This window comes from Haemaphysalis longicornis, unplaced genomic scaffold (genome assembly GCF_048455015.1).
Source record: "Haemaphysalis longicornis isolate Haplotype H1 unplaced genomic scaffold, Haemaphysalis longicornis Haplotype H1 scaffold_12, whole genome shotgun sequence".
NCBI classification, from domain to species: domain Eukaryota; kingdom Metazoa; phylum Arthropoda; class Arachnida; order Ixodida; family Ixodidae; genus Haemaphysalis; species Haemaphysalis longicornis.
In genome coordinates this window covers 78,765,652-78,786,117 of record NW_027526225.1, presented here as the reverse complement: position 1 = coordinate 78,786,117, position 20,466 = coordinate 78,765,652, and the positions used below count along the sequence as shown (strand labels likewise).

At 48.7% G+C, this 20,466-nt stretch overlaps 1 protein-coding gene across 2 annotated transcripts in view; it reads right to left on the bottom strand.

Annotated features, from left to right (window-relative positions):
- Window positions 1-5,311: 5,311 nt before the first annotated feature.
- LOC144162836 (inactive pancreatic lipase-related protein 1-like) overlaps window positions 5,312-20,466 on the bottom strand; it is a 107,174-nt gene continuing 92,019 nt past the window's right edge. Inside the window, exons 6-10 of one of the 2 annotated variants that reach the window (XM_077693518.1) lie at window positions 18,115-18,228; window positions 15,208-15,468; window positions 13,344-13,476; window positions 7,459-7,692; window positions 5,312-5,688 (exon numbers count right to left, since the gene is read on the bottom strand). In XM_077693518.1, the coding sequence (XP_077549644.1) occupies window positions 5,586-5,688; window positions 7,459-7,692; window positions 13,344-13,476; window positions 15,208-15,468; window positions 18,115-18,228 (845 nt within the window). In that variant the 3' untranslated portion in view covers window positions 5,312-5,585. The remainder of the gene's footprint in view (window positions 5,689-7,458; window positions 7,693-13,343; window positions 13,477-15,207; window positions 15,469-18,114; window positions 18,229-20,466) is intronic. The other variant, XM_077693519.1, reaches the window with a different exon arrangement.

The following is a 20,466-nucleotide window of genomic DNA, read 5'->3' as shown; positions in this document are numbered from 1 at the left end:
GCGCGCTCGCCGACAGGATCCCGCCGTGCGCGAAAGAGAGGCCGAAGCATCTCGTCTAGAAAGTCGCGCTTAAACCGCGCGTCGGCAGCTTCGGGCTGAGCTCGCTTGATGCGTTTTGCAGCCGCCTCGCGAGCTCTCACTGCATCGGGGTTTGCCTGCCGATACGAGCGCTTGCTTGCGGCCTCACGAACCCTACAACAACAACAAACGAACAAGAACAAAATAAAAGTTGATTTGTACAATGTACGCACACAGTCTTACGTCTTTCTCAATGATGTAATGGGCGAACTTTCACGGGAGAGTTACGGTTACCGATGATCTCCCCCTCGAGCTTCGCCCCACTTATCATTCATTCCGTGGATATGGCGTGATTTTTTCCCCCTTCAGGACAAAATGAAATCCGCCAGATTTAGCGGAAAATCCGCTAAATTGGCATCACTGGAGTCACTCGCTAAGTGAACCAAAATCAGCCTTGCTCGGGGGTAACAAATACATCCAAACAAATATCGGCCGTCATCTTTGCGAAGTGCGAACGGTAACAAAACTGCTCCTAATAAACAATCAACCTGATTTCTTTTGCAATTCACAAATGAACTGTTTACTTTTATAGAGCGCTAGATTTAGTTTGCTTGAAAGTAGAATGTTTTCAACAGCACATGTCTCTGGTGAAAGTAGAAAACAGCGGTAGGTAGGTAACTTTTTTCGTGTTTTAGTGCATCATTTAGCTGTGGGAGCTGGCCTATAGTTTTAGATCCCTTTTATAATTCAATTCTCGGTGTGCAGCAATGCGTAAAATACTGGGCTGATATTCAGAAAGCTGTTTGCACGTAATGTATAGTAAATATATTGATTAATCTGCGTCCGCATGACGTGTAATTTCTAACTAAAGTTTCTTTTCGACATCGAGCTACTAGCAGCTTCGTAAATCAGGGCCCGCTTTTTTTACTCCCAATGCCAAGAATTGCTACAATGGCAGTTATTCTGATGGAAAAATAGCTGTCGTACGGTCTACTTCATTTCGACAGATAGCAACGCGATGTCGGGATTGCGCCTAACTCCATTATCCTGGGCAGAGGTTCTCGGCCATGACTGCCCCGGGGACCCTTTTTGAGCTTGCGAAAGTGATAGGGGACCAATGATTTCCCTACACCCCCCCTAAGGGGTGTGTAGACCCCCCTAGTTTTGCTGGACACCCCCCCTTGAATCCCCAAATTTCACTCTTGTCAGTCCTTGTATGGACCTTTTTCAGTATCGATCTGCGCATGCGCGGGCTGCCCGTCTGCTATTCTTGGCAGTAGCCTCGGGCAAAATAAACAAAAGTGCACCCCCCGAGCTTGCTGTTAGCGTTGCACGTATTTATTTCCTTTTTTTCGACAGCTCGTGGCAAGTTCGTATGTGCACACAAAAAAGGCTTTCAAAGGAAAGGGGCAAAGTGGTTTGAGGCTGACCACGCTGCGAGCACATTGCTACCAGCCAGGGAGTAGCGAAAATGAAAGAAAAAAAAAAGTAAAGGAAAAGGGGAGCTTCAACGGCCGCAGATTAGTCACGGAAACTTTCGCCTGCTACCGTGACATTTATATGAAGGGTACGGGTGACGGGTGGGTGCGGGAGCAACTGCAGGACGAGAACATTTTGTGCACGAGTTCTCCGAAACCCAGATATTTTCGGGGGTGTGCCTTACTGCCATTTAAAAAAAAATGGCAGTAAAAAACAGCTAAAGAAACAGGATAAAAAAACAGCTTTTCTGTTTTTTTTTTGAGACACCCCCCCTTGATTCGATGCCTGGGGAAACCCCTGTAGGGGACCCCGCGATGAAGCACATACGTTGACATCGGTGTCATAATGTGAGACATTTTGTACTTGAATTCATGGGTGTCTTCTATTTGGCCTGCACTTTCTGCATGAGTTTTCCGAATTAAGCGCAGGCGCCGCCACTGCAGAACCGGTCCTACACTTCCTCCCTGTGGAGTGCAAGGAAAGTTGTAAACTCATCCTGCACTCTCTGCACAATCGGTAAATCGAAGAGGCAAGTTCAGGCGCCGCGCGCTGCACTCGAAAATCGAAGAGGCGAGTGCTGCACTGCCGGGATGGGTGCAGCAAGTGCAGCCATATTGATGTCTTTGAACACCTACCTATATGCTGCTTTTTGTGGGCCTGTGTGTTTGTTTTTGTTTTTCTCATAGCTGGCGTGTTGTGCGGAAAGCAGATGTTAACATATGCGCTACGCGAAGAAACTAAGCGTAATGAAACGTAATGCGGCGAAGCCACCTTTTTGCTTTGCAAGAAAGTTCTGGCAAAACTGAGAAAACATAGCGGGGGGGAAAGTTTTGGGGAGGCTTCGCGGAATCCTGAAATGCTTTCGCGGACCCCCGGGGATCCGCAAACCCCTATTTCAGAACCACTGATCCTGGGCAAACGTTAGTGGGACTTCTTCTGTGGAAATAACAGTGCGAAACGCGACGCTACTCTTCGCATTTTAAGGCGGCTCTGAGCATGGAGGATGGCTGTGAGCGACCGCCGGTTCTAGCGCGGCCGCTTCCGTTCCTTCACGTACGTCACGTCCGGTCGCCGGTAATGGCCGCCTTTTCTATTCAGTTTCGGTTCCGAAAACGCCAATGTCGTGAGCCGTTGGCGTCGTGCGCGTTCAGGTTTGAAACGTAGTATTTTGCATTTCGCATTCTTTTTATGTGCACTATTGGCTGACATTATTCTTACGTTGTCGAAAATTTGAGTGCAGTCGGCCTTTAAGACGACTTCAAGATAAACATCGGTATATGTCTTGTAGTAGATATCTTGTTCTGCGAAAGTTTAGACCTTAGAAGACAATTATAGATGTCTATTAGACGTTCAGCGGGTAAGTTCCTCGTATTTCTAGAAATGACGATTTTGCATGCCCACCACCGCATGGAGGCACGCTGGCCTCATTGCAACTACTAGATGGTAGGTTAAGTCCTCTGCGGGTGGCAGTTTAACATAAAGGGAGGGATTGTGAACGCTTTTACAGTAGACCCACTAAATAAGCTGATATAGTGGATCTAGTTTGTAGTAGATTGGCATCGGCGTTGCATCAGAATTGTGTGACATCAATTGCGGTGTGAAGAAGATCAACAACTCGGTGTCTGGCGTGCCGTATGAAGGTCTGTGGATTAATTTATACCACCTTGCTAAAATATCCGCGTGGGTGTTTTTTTTTTTTTTTTTTTGCCTCCATCGGAATAACAGCCGCTGTGGCCGACATCGAACCCATCTTCTGGGGCTAAGCAACACACCTTAGCCACTGGGTCGCCTCAACGCGTAATGATGACCTCGATGTTCATATGTATACATTACACCGCGCCATATATACCAGAACTTCATTCACAAAATGCATTGCAATAATTTTCGACTAACTGATTTCGGCGCACGATAAAGATCCCCAGGTGGTCAAAATTAATCCGGAGCCCTCCACTACGGCGCGCCTCATCGCCTGCGTTGCGTCGGCGCGTTAAACCCTACAATCATCATCATCATCAATTTTCGACTAACTTGCGTAATACATTGCTAGAGGAAAGGTTGAGTGGTGGCTATTGGCGGATAAGATTAGACCGGAAAAAACTTCATTGTTGCCACAGGTGGGACCTTTTAGGTGCGGAGCACCTTAGGACCGCACAATGTCCGTCCGCGTCCGTGAGCATAGCATTTACAATCGCAAAAAAATCTCACAGGCACTGGCAGGATTCGAGCCTGTGTCTGGTAGACCAGACAGAGTTGGTGTTAGTCTTACCCATTGGGCTACGACCGTGAGTTAGTACCCGAGAGTCAAACGGCTTACTCCCTCGCCTGTAACGGTGCGGAGTACCTTAGGGCCTCCCAATGTCCGTTCGCGTCCATCCTTGCGCACACCCCCACCAAGCGAAAATCAAGAGAAATTCGATTTTAGCCGTGAGTTGCAGTTTCCTTTAGGGAATAATCAATATGCAACTCGCGGCTCAAATCGAATGACGGCCGGGGCGGAACTTGGATGTCATTTCGAGTCCTCGTAATCCGCACCCTCGCCATCATCCACGGAGTGGAGATGCTGACGAATTCGATGCTAGACGAATTCGATGAATTCGTCTAGCGTATTGTGAAGGCCGAGAGAGAGTAACTTGTCTGTCGACAGGGTAACGGGGATACAATGTACTATAAGGTCGATGTGTGTCTTGCGGATGAAAAACCTATGGTGAGCCGGGTCCCTTTCCCGATGAAAAAATTGTACGGAGCGCAGGCGTTCGCCTGAGATGATGATGACGATTAGAGGCCCTCCCTTTATCGTGACGTTGGTTGTTACCAACCGACTTGCCTGTGTTGTTCTACTTATTTGCCCTACCCTTAACTAATCCAATGGGTTTGCCCACCTCCCTTTCGGTTTTAAACTCCCATCGCTTCCCCCCCTTCCTGCCCTTGCACACCTGTTTACCTCCCCCCCCCCCCTTCTGTTATAAATTCTAATCAGGTATATTACTTTTCCTACGTCCTGGTCCCACTCCCTTCCACACTTTTCTTCCACCACCACTTCGTCACCTCTATGGCCCTGAAGTTGAGGCTCCCCCTCACACCAAATCCCAAAGCCTTTGTCAACGTAGTTTCCCCATCGTACCGCCGCGCTCGTATATATATCAACCGTATCAAGAGAACTGCTGCAGCCAGCGCCACCTATAAGCTTTTAAATCAAACTAAACAGTTATTTGACGAGTTTTAGGAAACTTTACATCGTGAAATAAAGAAATAAGACTATGTAGGGTGATAGATAAGGATTAGTTTAACAAACAAAACTTCTGAAACCAACTAGTAAGCAGCGGCCGCCAGGGGAGCTGCTTACAACAGGAGTTCCTCAGCAGATATCGCAAAAGAGACCCCCCTAATCGGCCCCGGACGACACACCTTGCTCTTCAGGTACACTGTAACGGGGAGACCGAGGGCCTGTTTGTATGATTTACGTATCGGCTTCAATTTTGTGTGTATCGCTAGGTGGGGGGGGGGGGGGGGGGGGCGTATGCTATGTGGCTGAAAACGAAAGCTTGCACGATATGTGAGGTTGTTTTCTTTCACTCCTCGGCGTTTGGTAGCAATCCGAGTGATGGGTGGTGAAGTAAAACACATGCAAGGTTGCAAACCACCAAGCTGACTGCAAAACTATGAAAACTTCCCGGGCGAGCGACATCTCTGTCCAGGCGAAGTCATCTGGCGCCGAACCTGTCCCATCGGTTCGCTGTAGCAGCTTCGACGGCAGGCGCCGCTCGAACAACAGAAAAAGTATGTCAAGACTGCAGCATTCACGAGACGCCACCGGTTCGTAACAATCGTCGTTTAATTGGCGATGTCTTAACATGGGAGGTAACAAGGTGACCTCCTCTCGAAACAAAACAAGAAAAATACAACCGAAAATAAAGCGGCTCTTTGTGTTCTCTTCCCCCTTCCCCCTCCGCGTTGCTGCCCCCATTGTCTTGGGAGGGCTGACGTCACGTATGGCACGGCCGCCGCTCGCTGCTCCCTGGCCTCCGCGTTTCCGCCATTGATGGGACTGGCGTGGTGTCGGGCGGGGAGACGTTTTGGCGGCTCCTTACTTAGGGCGTCGCGCCGCCGACCTCGAACTCGCAGGCTCCTCCGGCGAACAGCGTCTTGGCAACGTTGGGCTGCAGGAAGGTGCCCTCGCCGCAGAACACGAACCTGTGACGCAAAGGAAGACGAGGGAACGGTTAATTAGGGTCGGCTCAGAGTTACTAGATATATATTGAAAAACTCTGGTGTCGGCTGTGTCACTAGATAAGGCTAAAAAGTGTCCGCACTCTTTTTCTCCTGTTGTTTCATGCTGCCGCAGTGATCATTGGTCAGTTCGTATCACGTGACATCTGTTTACACTGCGATGGTTCATGGGCTCCGCCATTTTGTTGTTTAAGCGTTTTCTGTCGGTCAACTGTGATAGTCTCAGTTTTTCCTCCCTGCTCTGCAGCTGCGCGCGACTGGCGTCGTTCCGAACGCGAACCAAAGATAACGCGCCTCGCAGCATTTTGGCGGCAGGAGTGTATCTGAAGATGCCGTGTTGCTGCGTCTTCGGCAGTGTTGTTTGCGAATAGCCTCGTCAAAGTTAGCAGTGAGACCGCAGTAGCGGCAATTTGGCAACACTCATAAACACCAAAATGGCCGCCGTTGCTCACTTGCGTGCCGCAGTGACGGTACTCTGTATCTTATTTAGTGACTCTAGTGTCGGCTACCTATAGGTAGCCGACACTAGAGTCAGCGAAAGCGCGACGTTTGAGTGTACTAGCTGATGTTAGGGAGCCTACATGCCGCCGTCTTTAAAAGACGGCGGCATGTAGGCTCCCTGGCTGATGTCGGCGTTGCGGCCAAGTTGGTGCACGGTGAAAGGCTGTGAACTTATCTGCCGCTCGCGTACAGCTCTCCGAAAGCTTAGAGCAATGCACCGAAAAGGGCGGTGGTGACGCTCTGTGCGGACTTGTTCATATCGTTTGCGAAGACCGCAGGTGGAGGGCACGCCGTGCATTAGGAAACCAAGTTGGTGCAAAGTCTAGTTAATATATAAGATACAAACGGATGCGGGCGATCCTGCGGCGTGAGCTCTAGACCGCGGTTTGGCACTGCGGCCCACGGCTGCAAGGTCCCATTTGTGTGCCTGGTAAAGCCTGTTTTCTCCGTGCTGCAAAAACGGACCCCGACGGAAGGGGTTCCGTAAAAAGTCGCTCCTCGACCGAACTCCGCCTTTACTCATTGTAACCGGTTTTTGAAAGTATGGAACACTTTCCGTTAGAGCTCGTTTTTGCAGCGCACGGAGTGAATACAACTGGCCCAAACCGTGGAGTCGGCCTGCGCATTTACTGCTTGGTCAGCCTTGTAGATGACATTGACATCGGCTCTGCATTGTACTACAACATCTTGCACCTTTCGGCGACTCAAGCTACTTAACTGCAGATTTTTTTTTATTTATTTAGACTTGCAGGCTTATCGGGTCTACAGTTCGTATGAAGTGACCAGGTTTTCCCAAGCTGATCCCCGTTCCAAGAAATTTAGCATAGCAATAGTGAGCGGTATTGTCTATAACGCAACAGTTCAACGTGGCGTTGGGTCCACGTGTGAGGAGGCGCTCTGTAACCCCGCAAATACTAGTGCTTTGACATCACCCCCCGGTAGCCAGACGGAAATTAAGTAAACAAATGCAGCTGCTGTTAGTTTGTGCGCGATGATCAGCGACGTCCGTATCACGATACCAACAACCGCGCCGTGCCTACATTCTGAACTGGACGCGGCGGCCATATCCTGCGCGAAGGCAGTTTATAGAACGGTGTCGCAGTGCAGGCGGCAGACAAAGCATCGTTTGGTTTGTGTTCCTTCCCCCAGAACGTAACCGTGAGGGCGGCGCTACCCGCCCAGTAGCCAGATGAGCGGTAGAACTACGTAGTAGAACTGCGCAAGAGGGCTTACTTTTCTCCGGTGGCGAGGTTGCGCACTTGAATGTAGTCTATCCAGAGTCGGGGCAGGTCGAAGCCCTGCGGCGCGGCCCCTGGCTGCTGCGGCTGCTGCGCGTACACCTGGTTCTGGTCCGGGTAGAAGACCTGGTCCGGCCGCCATTCCAGGTCCAGGCGGACGATGCGGCCCAGGTCTCCGGCGACCACGAGGAACTCGGACTTCTTGCCCGAGCTGAAGTCGTCGTATTTTCTGCAGCGTGCGCGGGAAGGTTTAAATCTCAGAGAAACGATACTGCTGGATTTGTTCCCTCGTCGCCCCTGGCCTGGATAGTTCATTAGGTTTACGCAAGAAACGCGTTTATGTAAATTCCAGAAGATACTTTGACACGTCGTCGTAAGTACAAGTCCTACCGCTAGCAGGTCTTCCCGGGTTTCATTAAAGGCTTCACTCTTTCCCTAAAGGTGAGGAAAATATTTTTTGGAGGAGGAAATAAGAGAGAAAACTTTTTTTGTAAAACTACCAACTGCACAAGGGTCCCTGCCTTAGTCTTAGAGGGTACAGCGTATCACACCGGGGCAATGCATACAGGCTGTACAGTTCTTGTGGGGAGGAAGCTGGTCCGAAAGGTAGACACGTAAGGTAATTTGCTGCCCCTTGCAGGTGTCTCGGGGCCATTATCAAAGGCAGCGAGCATACAGTCCAGCTTGTTGGTCGGGTAGATACCTTTGACAAGACGACGGTGCTTCAGTGTTTTAACACGAAAGTGTTTTATTCCCGGTTACACGCAGATTTCGCAGACGTCATATCCGTCACGGAGGTGAAGCCTGTACAACGAAGCAGACGGCCTGTACAGGGTGCATCCCTGCACAAAAGGTCTGCTTGCGGGGAAGCAACCTTTTGTACTAAAGAGTACGTTATACTTGAAGTTGTTCGTTTTCGGTTTTTACATTTGAACACGAAAGTGTTTTATGCCGGGATACACCGAGATTTCACTGACGTCATATCCGTCACGGAAATGATGCCAGTACACCTTTGCCGAAGCGACCCGCCAGCAGGACGTCGCTCGCGAAGCACACCCACAAGACTGCCGCCGACTCGCAAATCATGTTCAGCAGCAGATTTTGCTGCACATTTCACTTTCGTGTTTGGCTGATTCCTACGACAAAGGAATCGACCACAGTTTTAAGTGCAATGCACTTCTTAAGCGACCCTGAACCTGCGTCCACCGGCGATGTCCGCGCACGTGGAGATGGGCGCGCGCAGCCTGGCCGCTGACATAGCACATACCCACGTGGGGGATTGGCCAGGAATCTCCTCGTCTTCCTTGGCAACGGGGGGAGATGTGCGCGCGCTGCCTGGCCGCTGACATGGCACATACCCACGTGGGGGATTGGCCAAGAATCGGGCGTGAGAAGGGCTAATGCACCTGCTTAAAGGAGTACTGACACGAAATTTCAAAGCTGAGATCCGCTCTAGCAATCAAGTACAACAACAACACAAATAGGTGTCTGTGAATAAATGCATCTTTCTTTCTTTGTAGTTGTGTGTGTGTGTGTGATCTCTCTTTCGCGAACATTACCGAACCGCGCAAATTCAACTCGTGCATTCGCACTTTCACATTTTTCCCCTCGGGGAAATGCGGGGAATTTTTTGACCTGGTAGCCAATCGACCAAATGTTCAAGTCTTCCTATCTGGATTCGCTTTCTGACTTTAGTCATCGTTGGCTATCACTATCACCTCAGCCGATGGATGTACAAATGTCCGAAAGGTCTAAACCGGCAAGGGTTTATTTCTTTTAAACCCAGAAGGCTTGAAGCGTCGTTTCCTTTTCGATACAGTGGGTGCGGGAGCCCAAATAAAGGACAACCAGGTCTTAGTAGCCTGATATCATGCACACCTGTAAACAAGTCAATGTAAGCATTTTTATGAAGACATTTCCTGTAAAACATGGAGGCTACTGACGACTGTACACCTGAGTCATCTCCTCCTATTGATCCCTTGACAAGAGCGCGGTAATTGGAACTGCAACACTCAAACTCAAGCAGCCTAAAGTTGATTATTTTGCAGGGCTCCGTGGTAATGCAAACTACCCAATTTCGTTTGAAATGCTGGAGATGTCGTGTGCATGGGCGGTTCTTTTCTTTTTTCACAGCAGGCGAGTCATTACCACACTCAGGATTTTTGTCTGGGGGGTTTGAAATTTTGACAACAAACATAAGATGTAATAATATATAAATAAAAATATAAAAGAACATTTACAAACAAATGCAAATAAATAATATAAATACATATAAAGAATAAAAATGTAGCACAATATAAAAGAGCAGTCGAGTATTTCTTGATTTTCACACGAAAAAATTAATCTTCGAGCATCCGCTATATTATATAAAACTCGCCTGCAGGAGGAATATAAAAATGGACACACCTTTACATAACAAACAAAATTGTGATTGATTTCTTTGTCATAGGAATCGTTAAAATACGAGTGACATGTGCAGCGAAATGTGCAGCTGAGAATGATTTGAAGGTCGGCGGCTGTCTTGTGAGTGTGCTTGGCAAGCGACGTCCTGCTGGTGGGTCGCTTCGCCGTCATTTCCGTGACGGATATGACGTCAGTGAAATTTTGGGGTATTCCGACATAAAACACTTCCGTGTTAAAATATAAAACCCGAAAAAGAACAACCCCAAGTATAACGTACTCTTTAGTATTAAAGGTTGCTTCTCCGCAAGAAGACCCCATGTACAGGGGTGCACCCTTTACAGGCTGCTTGCTTCGTTGTACTGGCGTCACCTCCGTGACGGATATGACGTCAGCGAAATCTTCGTGTATTCGGGAATAAAACATTGTCGTGTTAAAAGCAGACACAGGTAGCCTTTTTTCCATTGCCCGAAGTCTGGGCCCGAGTTTGGAAGTAGAATGGGAAGGAAGGGATGATGGGAGATCGGGGTGGGAGGGAAATGCAACTAAAGCATTCCTGCATTTCTACTTTTCTGATGAACTCAAGCAAAGCTTTTCTGATGAACTCACGGGGAGTCTCCTCGTGACCATTACGTTTGCAAAAATGCAAAATTAAAAACAACTTTGCAGTGCAGGTATTATTCGCTGCTATAGCCGATAAAAAAAAAGGCTGTTCACCTGTCTACCAACTGTACAATATGGTTTGCACGGCGAAGCCAGTTTCCTGGAACAAAGGTAGAGCCGAACCTTGAAATTTGTCTGAACGCGAAATTTTACTCAAATTCGGTCTACCTGGAAGTGAACGCAATCTGTTAGTATACGTTGGCACAATTTGCGCTGAGAAGGCAAATGAACCCATATTTCTGGATAAGTGTTCAACGCGACATTATTGCTATCCGTGTTCACTAGTTTTCTTAACTGCGCGCGAAACGTTTCCGCTTTCCTCGCTAGGATTTATAAACTCGGTCGATATATATATAAATAAAAAACCGAACCCTTTTTATTTAATGGTACAGTGCTTAGTATTAAAAAAGCAGTTGTTTTACTTTTGAAAAAAAAAAGAAATTCGATCTGATCTTGCGAGATTCGAATTGAGGTCAGAAGGCAAGCTCGCTGATACTGAGTCCCAACCTATCGGAAATTTCAGTGTCCTTTTTTTTTTTTAGAAGTCGAGGAATGATTCAAATCTCGTGACGGAAGTTGCACACAAAAGTCCAGAAAGTGGTATAATGTGTCCCTACAAAAATTGTACTAATAGCGGTTTAACGTGGGCTATGAGGCGCGCTGTAGGGGGGTGGAGGGGGAGGGGGGGGGGGGCTACAAATGAGTTTAAACCCCCTAGCTATCCTTACGCATTCACGAATTTCCTACTCACGGACACTTTTTCTGTCGCTGAGAAGCACAGTCTTAAAAGCTCGTGCTTCTGTTTTCTTTTTTTTTTTTGTAATTTTCAACACCAGTATAGCTCGACCTCGTTATAACGAACACTTATATAGCGAATTATCGGCTATAGCGAACTAAATACAAATTTTGGCTGATCACGCTTCACTTCAATGACACTTCTTCTTTTACAACGAAAGTGAAACTGAGAGCCCCGGGCTGTCGGATATAACGAAGAAATATTTGACGAGTACGCTGAGAAGCTACTTGGAAAAACTCCCGGCACCCGAAACTGCAGAAGTATATACAAGCCCTTTTGTTCGTCGACACTGTGGAAAGCTTCATCCTGCTCAGCACTGTGAATAGCCACCAGACAGAGATCACATCCCTCCTCGAAAAAATAACAATTCAGGCCTGCTGTTGAAGTTTGTTCTGTTGTGATTTCCCGTTTAATGATCTGGTTCATTGAGCTTGAAATGCCTCAAGGGGACAGATTAGGGTTATCTTGTTTATAGTAGGTTCGAAGAATAAAATAATGCGTGTTTGTGTCAATGATTTTGATGGGAGCCAGATTACCGATCGTTTTAAGCCGATTTTCAGCTTTACTGTTACAACGAATATCGGATATAACGAACTAAATTACTGTCGCGATACTACTTCGTTTTAACGAGGTTCGGCTGTAAAACAATACTGTTTTTCAAGATTTAAGTAAGAATTTCCAATAATAAAAGCTTCCGAGGCTACAGATTTCGCTCCATCAACTTCGGTTGTCGGTTCAGTGGAAGAGAGGGGGGAGGAAAATTGGGTTGATGAACCTCTGAGGGGGAGGGGGATTACAACCTCCCTCCCCCCTCGGTAGGTGCGCCACTGAGGCGAGTCGCTCACACGCACACACACAAAAAAGGTTGGGCCGTCGCAGCCTTGTTTCGAACGAGTGACTCCGAAAATCGAACTCCGCAATTGCAGCACGAAAAAAAGAAAGAAAAGAAAAGAAAAGGCCGGACGAAAAGCAAAGCCGCCGTTGGTGGGCTGTTGAGTCCAAGGTCGCGGGTTAGATCCCAGCTGCGGCTGCCGTTCTATGGGTGGAGGTGGAAAAAGAAAACGGCCGTGTGTCGAGATTTCGGCGCACGTTGAAGACTCCCTGTGGTCGAAATTAATCCGGAGCCCTCAACAACGGCGCGCCCTATAGCCCAGGTGTAGAATCAACGCATAAAACTACAAAAAAATGTTAGAATTTCAATTTAAGCCGAGGGCCGCACTACAAACGCTGGCAGAGGCAGAGATTGTGACAATTGTGTTCGCCTCAGCTCTTGTTGTTTGGGGCTGTATAGTTAACGACTGTTAGGTCGACCGCGTAAGCCCGATCATGGCAGCTAATACCCCTGTCAAACGGCAAATCTAATATTATTGAAAGTGAATGGCGTTCGGTTTCGCCGTGAGGGTCTACACAGCGAAAGAAAAGCCATTTGAGAGTGATTGCGGTGACGATTAGCAACCTCGCAAAATTGCAAAATTATAGCCCAAGTGCGCCCAGAATGTTTTCATTTTTTTAATTAACCAGAAAAAAAAATCACCGTTTTAGGTGACTTAAGTAGGTATCATAAGCCCAGACACACCGCAAAAAATCCGCATCAGGGTTGGGGACCAGATTTTTTTTTAGTACTTGTTTGTCCTTCTTTATTTGAAAAATAACATGAAAGGTAAAATATAAGTATACTAACAATTTTCAGAAACAGTATTCTTTGGTTTATTACTGAGCTTTCTTCTGACACTCCACTGCTATCGAGGCTACTAATGAGCTCCCGAATCTCAGTTAGCCGCTAAATGTCATTCGCCGCAAGTGTCATTCGGTGTTCTCGTGTACATAGCGCCGGGTTAATGACATTTAGAGGGAATGACATTTGCTCTTAATGACATTACATCTGCTGTGGGACAGGGGTATAACAAAGCATCGAACTGAGTGTCATCTCCGACCAGGAAAGGAGACAGGATTGCGACCTCAGACAGTGTTGCAACCCTCCTCCTACCGTCCCCCAGAGACAGGGGGAACGTGCACGGTACCTGATGATGACGTTGGCCAGCGAGGCCTCTGGCCTGGATCCCTGGAGGTGGACGTAGAGCGACCCCCGGTTGCCGTGCTGCTTGCGCGTCTCCTCAGTGCTGGACACGCCGATCTGCACGTGGTACTGGTTGCCTGCGACGGGTACCCGTTTGCGCGCATGGCGCGGAAGCCCAATGACGTCAGCCGAATGCCATGCTTCCGCAAAATCGGCATAAACACACCATTCTCTTTATCTATGAATCGCGCGCGCCCATTTTGGGTGCTTGATTTGAAACTGTATGACCTTCTAAGACGCTTTCGGTAGCACATTGAGGCACTGGTCACTGAAGCACTTCGATAAGGGTTATCGTCCCAGGCATTTGAAACCATTCCCGATGCTTCATCTATAATGAAAGCGTTTTACTTTTGCTCACAAAGTCTGCTACCTGCAATGGCAGACGTTACTCGTTAGTTGCGAGGAAATAGGCGAATGGAGAGCTGAATATAGGAATTTTAGACATGTCCATGATTGTCATATAAGCTAAACGGATGGTGCGCAAGAAACAAACGGGTGATTTGAAGTGGGGTCTTATACCAGCGGATGAACTTACTGCAGGTTCCCTCTGAAAATCACTGCATTAGACGTCTGACCTGCGGATTGCCTAATTTGAGATTTCCAGGATTCCAGTTTTTTTACGAGTGTATCGATACTGTGCTTTGTTTACAGGTCCAGCCTGAGAAAGTTAAAAAAGAATTGTACCGTTCCACCTCAAGGATATTCAAGTAAAACCGGTAATCAGAAGAGAAATAGTGTACTATCTGGATTACCCGCCGGCAGCACTCGAAGGACAGCGTATCGCCACCACAACAGTTTGGCCCTTCATAGCTGTACACCTGCTCACATGTACAGGTGCCGTCATAAGTATTGGAACAAGGATTTGTGAACATCACAAAATATCGGCTTTATGACAGCCATTGCCGATTTACAGGAAGGTTTTTCTATTAGGGAGGACTCCTTTACACGCACACCAGAGCAGCCAGGCAGTTTCCGGAAGAAATTCCTGTAAATTTACGAGACTGTGTTCCAATCACTTTTGACGGCACCTGTACATCGTATGTTTACACCTGGTTTCCTTGCCCAAGCAGATGTTTGCTTTGTCTGCAGAAGGACCGAATGTTTCCAGTAATGGAATCCCGACTTTTGTTACCGATTGTACACGGCGCAGAATTTCCGCTTAGAAAACTTTCGCCGCCCAGGCTTACCAATACTCTTGCTGGGGGCAGCCCCTTCCCCTTGCATTCCGTCTGGCAAATAAACGGACGCGTCTCTCAACAAGGAAACCGTGTAGTATATACACACAACCTGTTTTTGTATTCGCGCGTAGTACAGTCCCTCGGGCAGGCCTCCGTTATTGTCCAAGCACCTGCCAAGTTATGCTTCCTATAGCTGTTAGAAGCACCAGCCTTTCGTAAACACTGACCTCTCCACGTTTGCGTCGGACTGTAGGCCCCGGATATTTTCCCTTACCAACGCTCTTCAAGCGGACGAAAGGGCATAGACCTCTTCAACTTCTTCATCCGGGTAGGGGCCGTTTTATTACTGGGCTGTGGTGGCGCCGGTTTAAATTAGCGCAGTCTACAGGACGACCCAACAGCGCATGCGCAGCACAGTCCAGAACATGCCAAGATGCCCTCAGTGTTTAAAGGATGGTCTATAGACCTTTCCAACTTCCTTACAGGAAAGCAGCCATTTTATCCTTAGTCATGCTAACTCAGATTCAACTGGCGCAGTCGACAGGACTATTCAACTGCGCGTGCGCATCACACTCAAGAACCTGGAGAGGCGTCATCAATTGTTCAAAGAAAGTTTGTAGGTGCACTCACGGCAGTACGGCGTCGTGGTGGCCGCCGTGAGGAACATGCGGACGCTTCGGCTTTCATCGGCGAAGCGGCGCCAGTCGACGGCCCGGTATCCCATGGGCGCGCACTGCATGCCGTCGGCGCCGCAGCCGGCACCGCAGGCTCCCGCGGTGAAGTTGGCGTAGCTGTCGCAGGCGAAGCCGTAGAAGGGGCAGTCGCTGTTCACCGACTCGGTGAAGTACTGCTGCGACCGCTGGTCGTTGCAGCTCACGTAGCGCCGGATTCCTGGTTCGCGCGGATTCCGCGGGGATTGAAGAGGAAGGGGGAGGAGGAGGAGGAAGAAAGAGGGGGAGGAGGGCACAGTGAGGAACAAGGGAAGAACGCACGGGATGGGGGGGAGACGTAATTTGACAGGTGGGATTTAGAACGGGGGGAAGTGCACACGGCGTAAAGGTGCCGGAGGGTTGAGCCCCAAAGGATTGCCAACAAGGGACCAGTAGGGGTAGGGGTAGGAGCACGTTTTAAAGTAAAACCAGGTTAGGCGTTGAGGGCCAGATAGCCACGGAACGTTTGGTGTAGGGAGACGGCGGGGGAGGAGCCGTCCACATTGGAGGTAGAACCATAGGAGGAACGCCACAGAATAAACGTAGTTGAGGGTAGATTGTCACCAGGTGGGTTCAGAGGTCAGTGAGGCAGCGTGTAAGTTGAACGGCGGCCGCAGGTAAATGGACATGCAGCCGCAGCGGAAGTGACAGAAGGTTAGAGGAACAAGGGCATGGGGGAGCGAATGAGAAGGCAGCGAAAGAGAAGGCGTTGAAGAGTGTAGAGCAAATCGAGTGAAGAGGGAAGCAAAGAGGCGCGCGGTTGCCAGCCGGAGCGCAGGCGCAGAGCAGTACAGAAGGACGCAGGGTGTGAGGTTCAAGAAAGTCGTGTGTGCAACAAGGTTGGGCAACAGGGAGGCGGAGGTACGCGCAGGTAAAGGAATGCAGGAGCGTAAAAAAGAAAAGAACACGGGTGCTGCAGTACAACCGCAATCACGATGCATTTAATGGAGTTATTAGGCATACGAAAAAGCATCCGCGGAGCAGTCTTCCTCGCTTCTCTCTGAAGATATTGCCGTAGTTGACGCGTTACATACCGTCGTTTGGGCCATAGCGATCCAAGCAGGCGTGCTTAAAACATGGAACTAGTGCTTCCTATTTCGTCTGTATCGTACTTATTCTTCACCTGTACGTTAGTGATGTACGAACAGCATTGCTGAAAGGACGCATCTAGCTTGGAGTTATGATGGTGTGGCACTCTATGTAAGGAAGCAGAGAGCTTCAGATGTGAAATGACGATCTTTCTTCTCGGTTTGATGTACCCGCTTGACTAAGACCATTAGTGAGCGGTTCCTGACAAAGGAAGTACACGGAGGTCAATGAATTACCTTTTTTGGTAGCCCTAAAACAACCGTGTTTGGTAACATTGTTCTTGCAAACTTAGTTTTGTGTGCTGGCGGTTTGGATCTGGGTTTTTCACGGAGAGGAGAGTTACTTCCTCGCCCTGCAAGTCTTGAGGAGAGGGAATAAATCGGTGTATGAGAGTTTTCAAAGGGCGTATCCTCTAATGATTCCTCGCGAACAAAATGGTCATTGTAGACATGGCGTGACGACACACTTCGCCATAGCGTCTGTTAGAAAACAGGCATACGGTGCTTTTCATTATCACCGACAGGTTAGGGTGGGAGCAAAGTTTCCGGTTTGGCGACCAGGAGTACTAAATTTTACTGGCTACGAAGTTAGCGTCACACCCAACAGGAATAATTATCGGCACAAGTTGCTTCACGGAATTACACCTGGTGGCTGCAAGAGAGTGCGCGATATATACATAATTCATTCTACGTGGGAGCGCGTTTGGTGTGGCTGGCTAGGGCGAAGGGCTACGGAGATTTCTTATGGATGTGGTGACACGTGGAGGCAATTTTAAACGCTGCCCGGTGAGGTACACTCCAACGTCCATGAAGTAGCACTTCAAATTCCCGGTGTTACTGGCGAGCAATTTCGCTCCATTGTACAGGAGGAATTGGTCATATTTCGCCTTTATAGTCTTTTACACACTGTCAAAGAGCAGAGTGCCAGCAGGCAGAATTTGATTTGATGTCCCGGTTCGTCCTCGATGCCGTCTACACCGTCTCCCAGCCACGACGTGCACGTCGCCTCACCCAGGCCCCCCCAGTCTCCAAGTGCCCCGAACCCTCGCGTACCTTTTGTAGGCGTTGAACAACACGACCGTAATTAAGTCTTTTAAAAGGCATGTATAAAGACGAAGAAAAGAGGAGGACTGGTACAGGGACAGTGATATTCTTTTCCTTTCAACCTTTCGTGAGTGGTGGTGGTGGTAATGATGTTTATTAACGGAAGGACCTAGCCTTGCAAGGTATGCCGGCAATTGCTCCCGCATTCAACACCTTTTTGCCGTTATGCGCTGGAAATCACCAGGAGGCGCTGAGGCTCGTGTCCCTTAAAAACCGGAGGATCAGGCGCAAAATGTCTCTCCTTGTGATCCAATAACGATCTCATGTTGACCGACAGTACAGCTATACCAGACTACAACACTTCAATCAGAACAGCATATCGGCTTCCGAGTGCCGAAGCCTGACTCCTGAGTACCGATTAACTATTTCAAAACAGCGCTAAGTTGCCTAGGTTCACCTTATAGGTTCACCTTGTTCACAAGGCCGGGTTAGTGAAGCATTTACACCGCCGCATAAGGGCCTCAAGTCTGCATCACAGTACGCACTAAGTGGAAATACAAGACATTTCTCTGAGTTCGTGCATTGACTCTTTTTGCCACTTTTCGAGGGCAAACACGCCCGCGGCTCTGGCGTGTCGGGTGAACAGCAGCGCAGCAGCACAAGCGGCGGCGGCAGCAGCAGCGGCAGCGGCGTACCGTAGACCCAACCGTCGTTCCTGAGGAACTGCTGACCTGGTTCTTGGCATTCGAGCGGGGCGCCGCCGTTCGGGTAGAAGTCCAGGTGGCCGTAGTCCTGCACCGTCGGACGGTCTGCGAGTAACGAGAAAAACAAATCGGCTGCTTCAGGGAGAATGTCTCTGGATTGTATTATTTCGATACCGCTCTTGTGGTGCTCCTGTAACCCGAGTACACACGTGTCCCACACAAGCCTTTTATGTGGTCATTTTATTTTGATCACAGTTGTGTACCGTGTACTGTGTTGCGTCGCTGCAAGTATGCAAGTATGCATCACTCCTGCCTTGGCCACGAAGATGTGGCTGGCAATGTGTATCAAATAAATAAATAAATAAATAAATAAATAAATAAATAAATAAATAAATAAATAAATAAATAAATAAATCTCCGTAGATGACCCAGGAAGCGCCTTAATTGTACTTGTACTGAAGTACACGGTGAGGCGCCATCATGACTAGCACAGAGGAGCACGCAGAGCTATAGTGGTTGGATATCGGACTAATAGTAAAATTATCACAGAGAGCTTATAATGTTCTCATAATAAGGATGAATGAACGTTTATTAGAACAGTCAAAGTTGTTTAGTTGACCACCAGGTGGAGGACCTCTTGTCCAGGCAGTTTTGGGTCTGAACCATCTGAACGGCCTGTCTCGCCCGGTCCCCTAGATGTTCGTAATACGACTTCGAGCTGGACAAACGTGGATAAACAGCAACATATGATGGGCCGGGCGATAAATAAATGATTAATTAATTAATCAATCAATCGATAATATGGATAACGGGTATCTTTGGGCTACCGCAGCAAGAAATTAGCGTATAACAATCATGATATATCATTACAGTCCCGCGTACGACTGGGCTGGTGCATGAGTCATGACAGTGAATGCCCCGTAAGTGAGCTGAAGATCATCTCAAATTTGCCGAGAAATAAAAAATAAGGATGGTTAAAATTGCAGTTTTATGGTTCGCAGCTCTGTACACCTCTTCTGTGAGTCGCGTCATGGGATATGGGATTAATTAAGCCAATTGCGGATATTTAACGTGCACTGGAACATGCACACACGGGTAATTTTGTTTCAGGCTCGGTTAAAATAACAGCCGCCTCAGCGGGAAATCCGTCACATCGCTCTCGCATTGCGAAGTTCGGCGTTCGGGGTGTCTTGTTGCATTTCATGACGACGGTCCCGCCATGCGGTGGCGAGGAATGCATACTACCTCGCAAAACAGAACGCGGCAAGGCGCTACCGAGTCAAGGAAAATGTGGAAGAAAAAAAGAAAAGTAATATATACATTTAGCGCAAGGACATCGCAGCGTCGGCGGTAACACTGTTTCGAGGGTCAAGGCTCGTGTATATTTTCTCTCGCTGCCACGCTCGGTGGGATACCGCGGGGATGGAAAAGTGGCTGACGTGTTTTGCCACCGTGAGGAGGCGGGTTCGTGCTACGGCTGAGCTGAAGTGGTCGCTGTTGTTGAAACGCGTTTATTACGTAAAAATTTTCAAAAAAATTAGCTGTGGCTTAGCTAGGCTATGCCATGGCACGGCCGCTGGATGAGAGCGCACTCATCCAGCGGCCGTGGCCATGGTGTGAGCTAAGGTTGAGCTGGTTATTCTTAGGTTTCCTGGTTGTCCAGGATTAATTTGATTGATTGTAGGGTTTAACGCGCCGACGCAACGCAGGTGATGAGGCGCGCCATAGTGGAGGGCTCCGGATTAATTTTGACCACCTGGGGATCTTTATCGTGCGCCGAAATCTCGTACACACGGGCGTCTTTGCTTTTCGCCTCCATCAGAAAAGCGGCCGCCGCGGCCGGGAATCGAACCCGCGACCTTGTGCTCAGCAGCGCAACGCCTTAGCCACTGAGCCACCGCGGCGGGTAAATTGTCCAGGATTAGCTGATTATCATGCTTACTGCTGCTCTAACAATTTCCAATCCAATTCAATTTAATCCAATCCAATTCAGACCAATCCAATCCAATCCAGTCGCGGCGGCAGCGGCTCCGGCGCGCCAGTCACTGCTCCTCGCGCATGCGCAGCACGGCTCTCCAGGAGCCACGCGAAACTGCTCAACCTCGGCCAGTGTAGCTCACGCTACAAAAAGAAGCCGCTCTGGACGACACTTCCGGTGGGAAGCATTCATGCAAAAAACACCCGCGTTCAAAACGTTAGGTGCGCGTGTCTTTCTTACCAATCTACCGTAATCAGCGTCAAAGTTATCGTCGGCGGTATCATCATCATGCGCCGCACGAAACTCATAGCGCAGCTTTGCTTCCGCGAGTTAAGGCGTTCACTCCTGGTCCACGGCATTTTTCG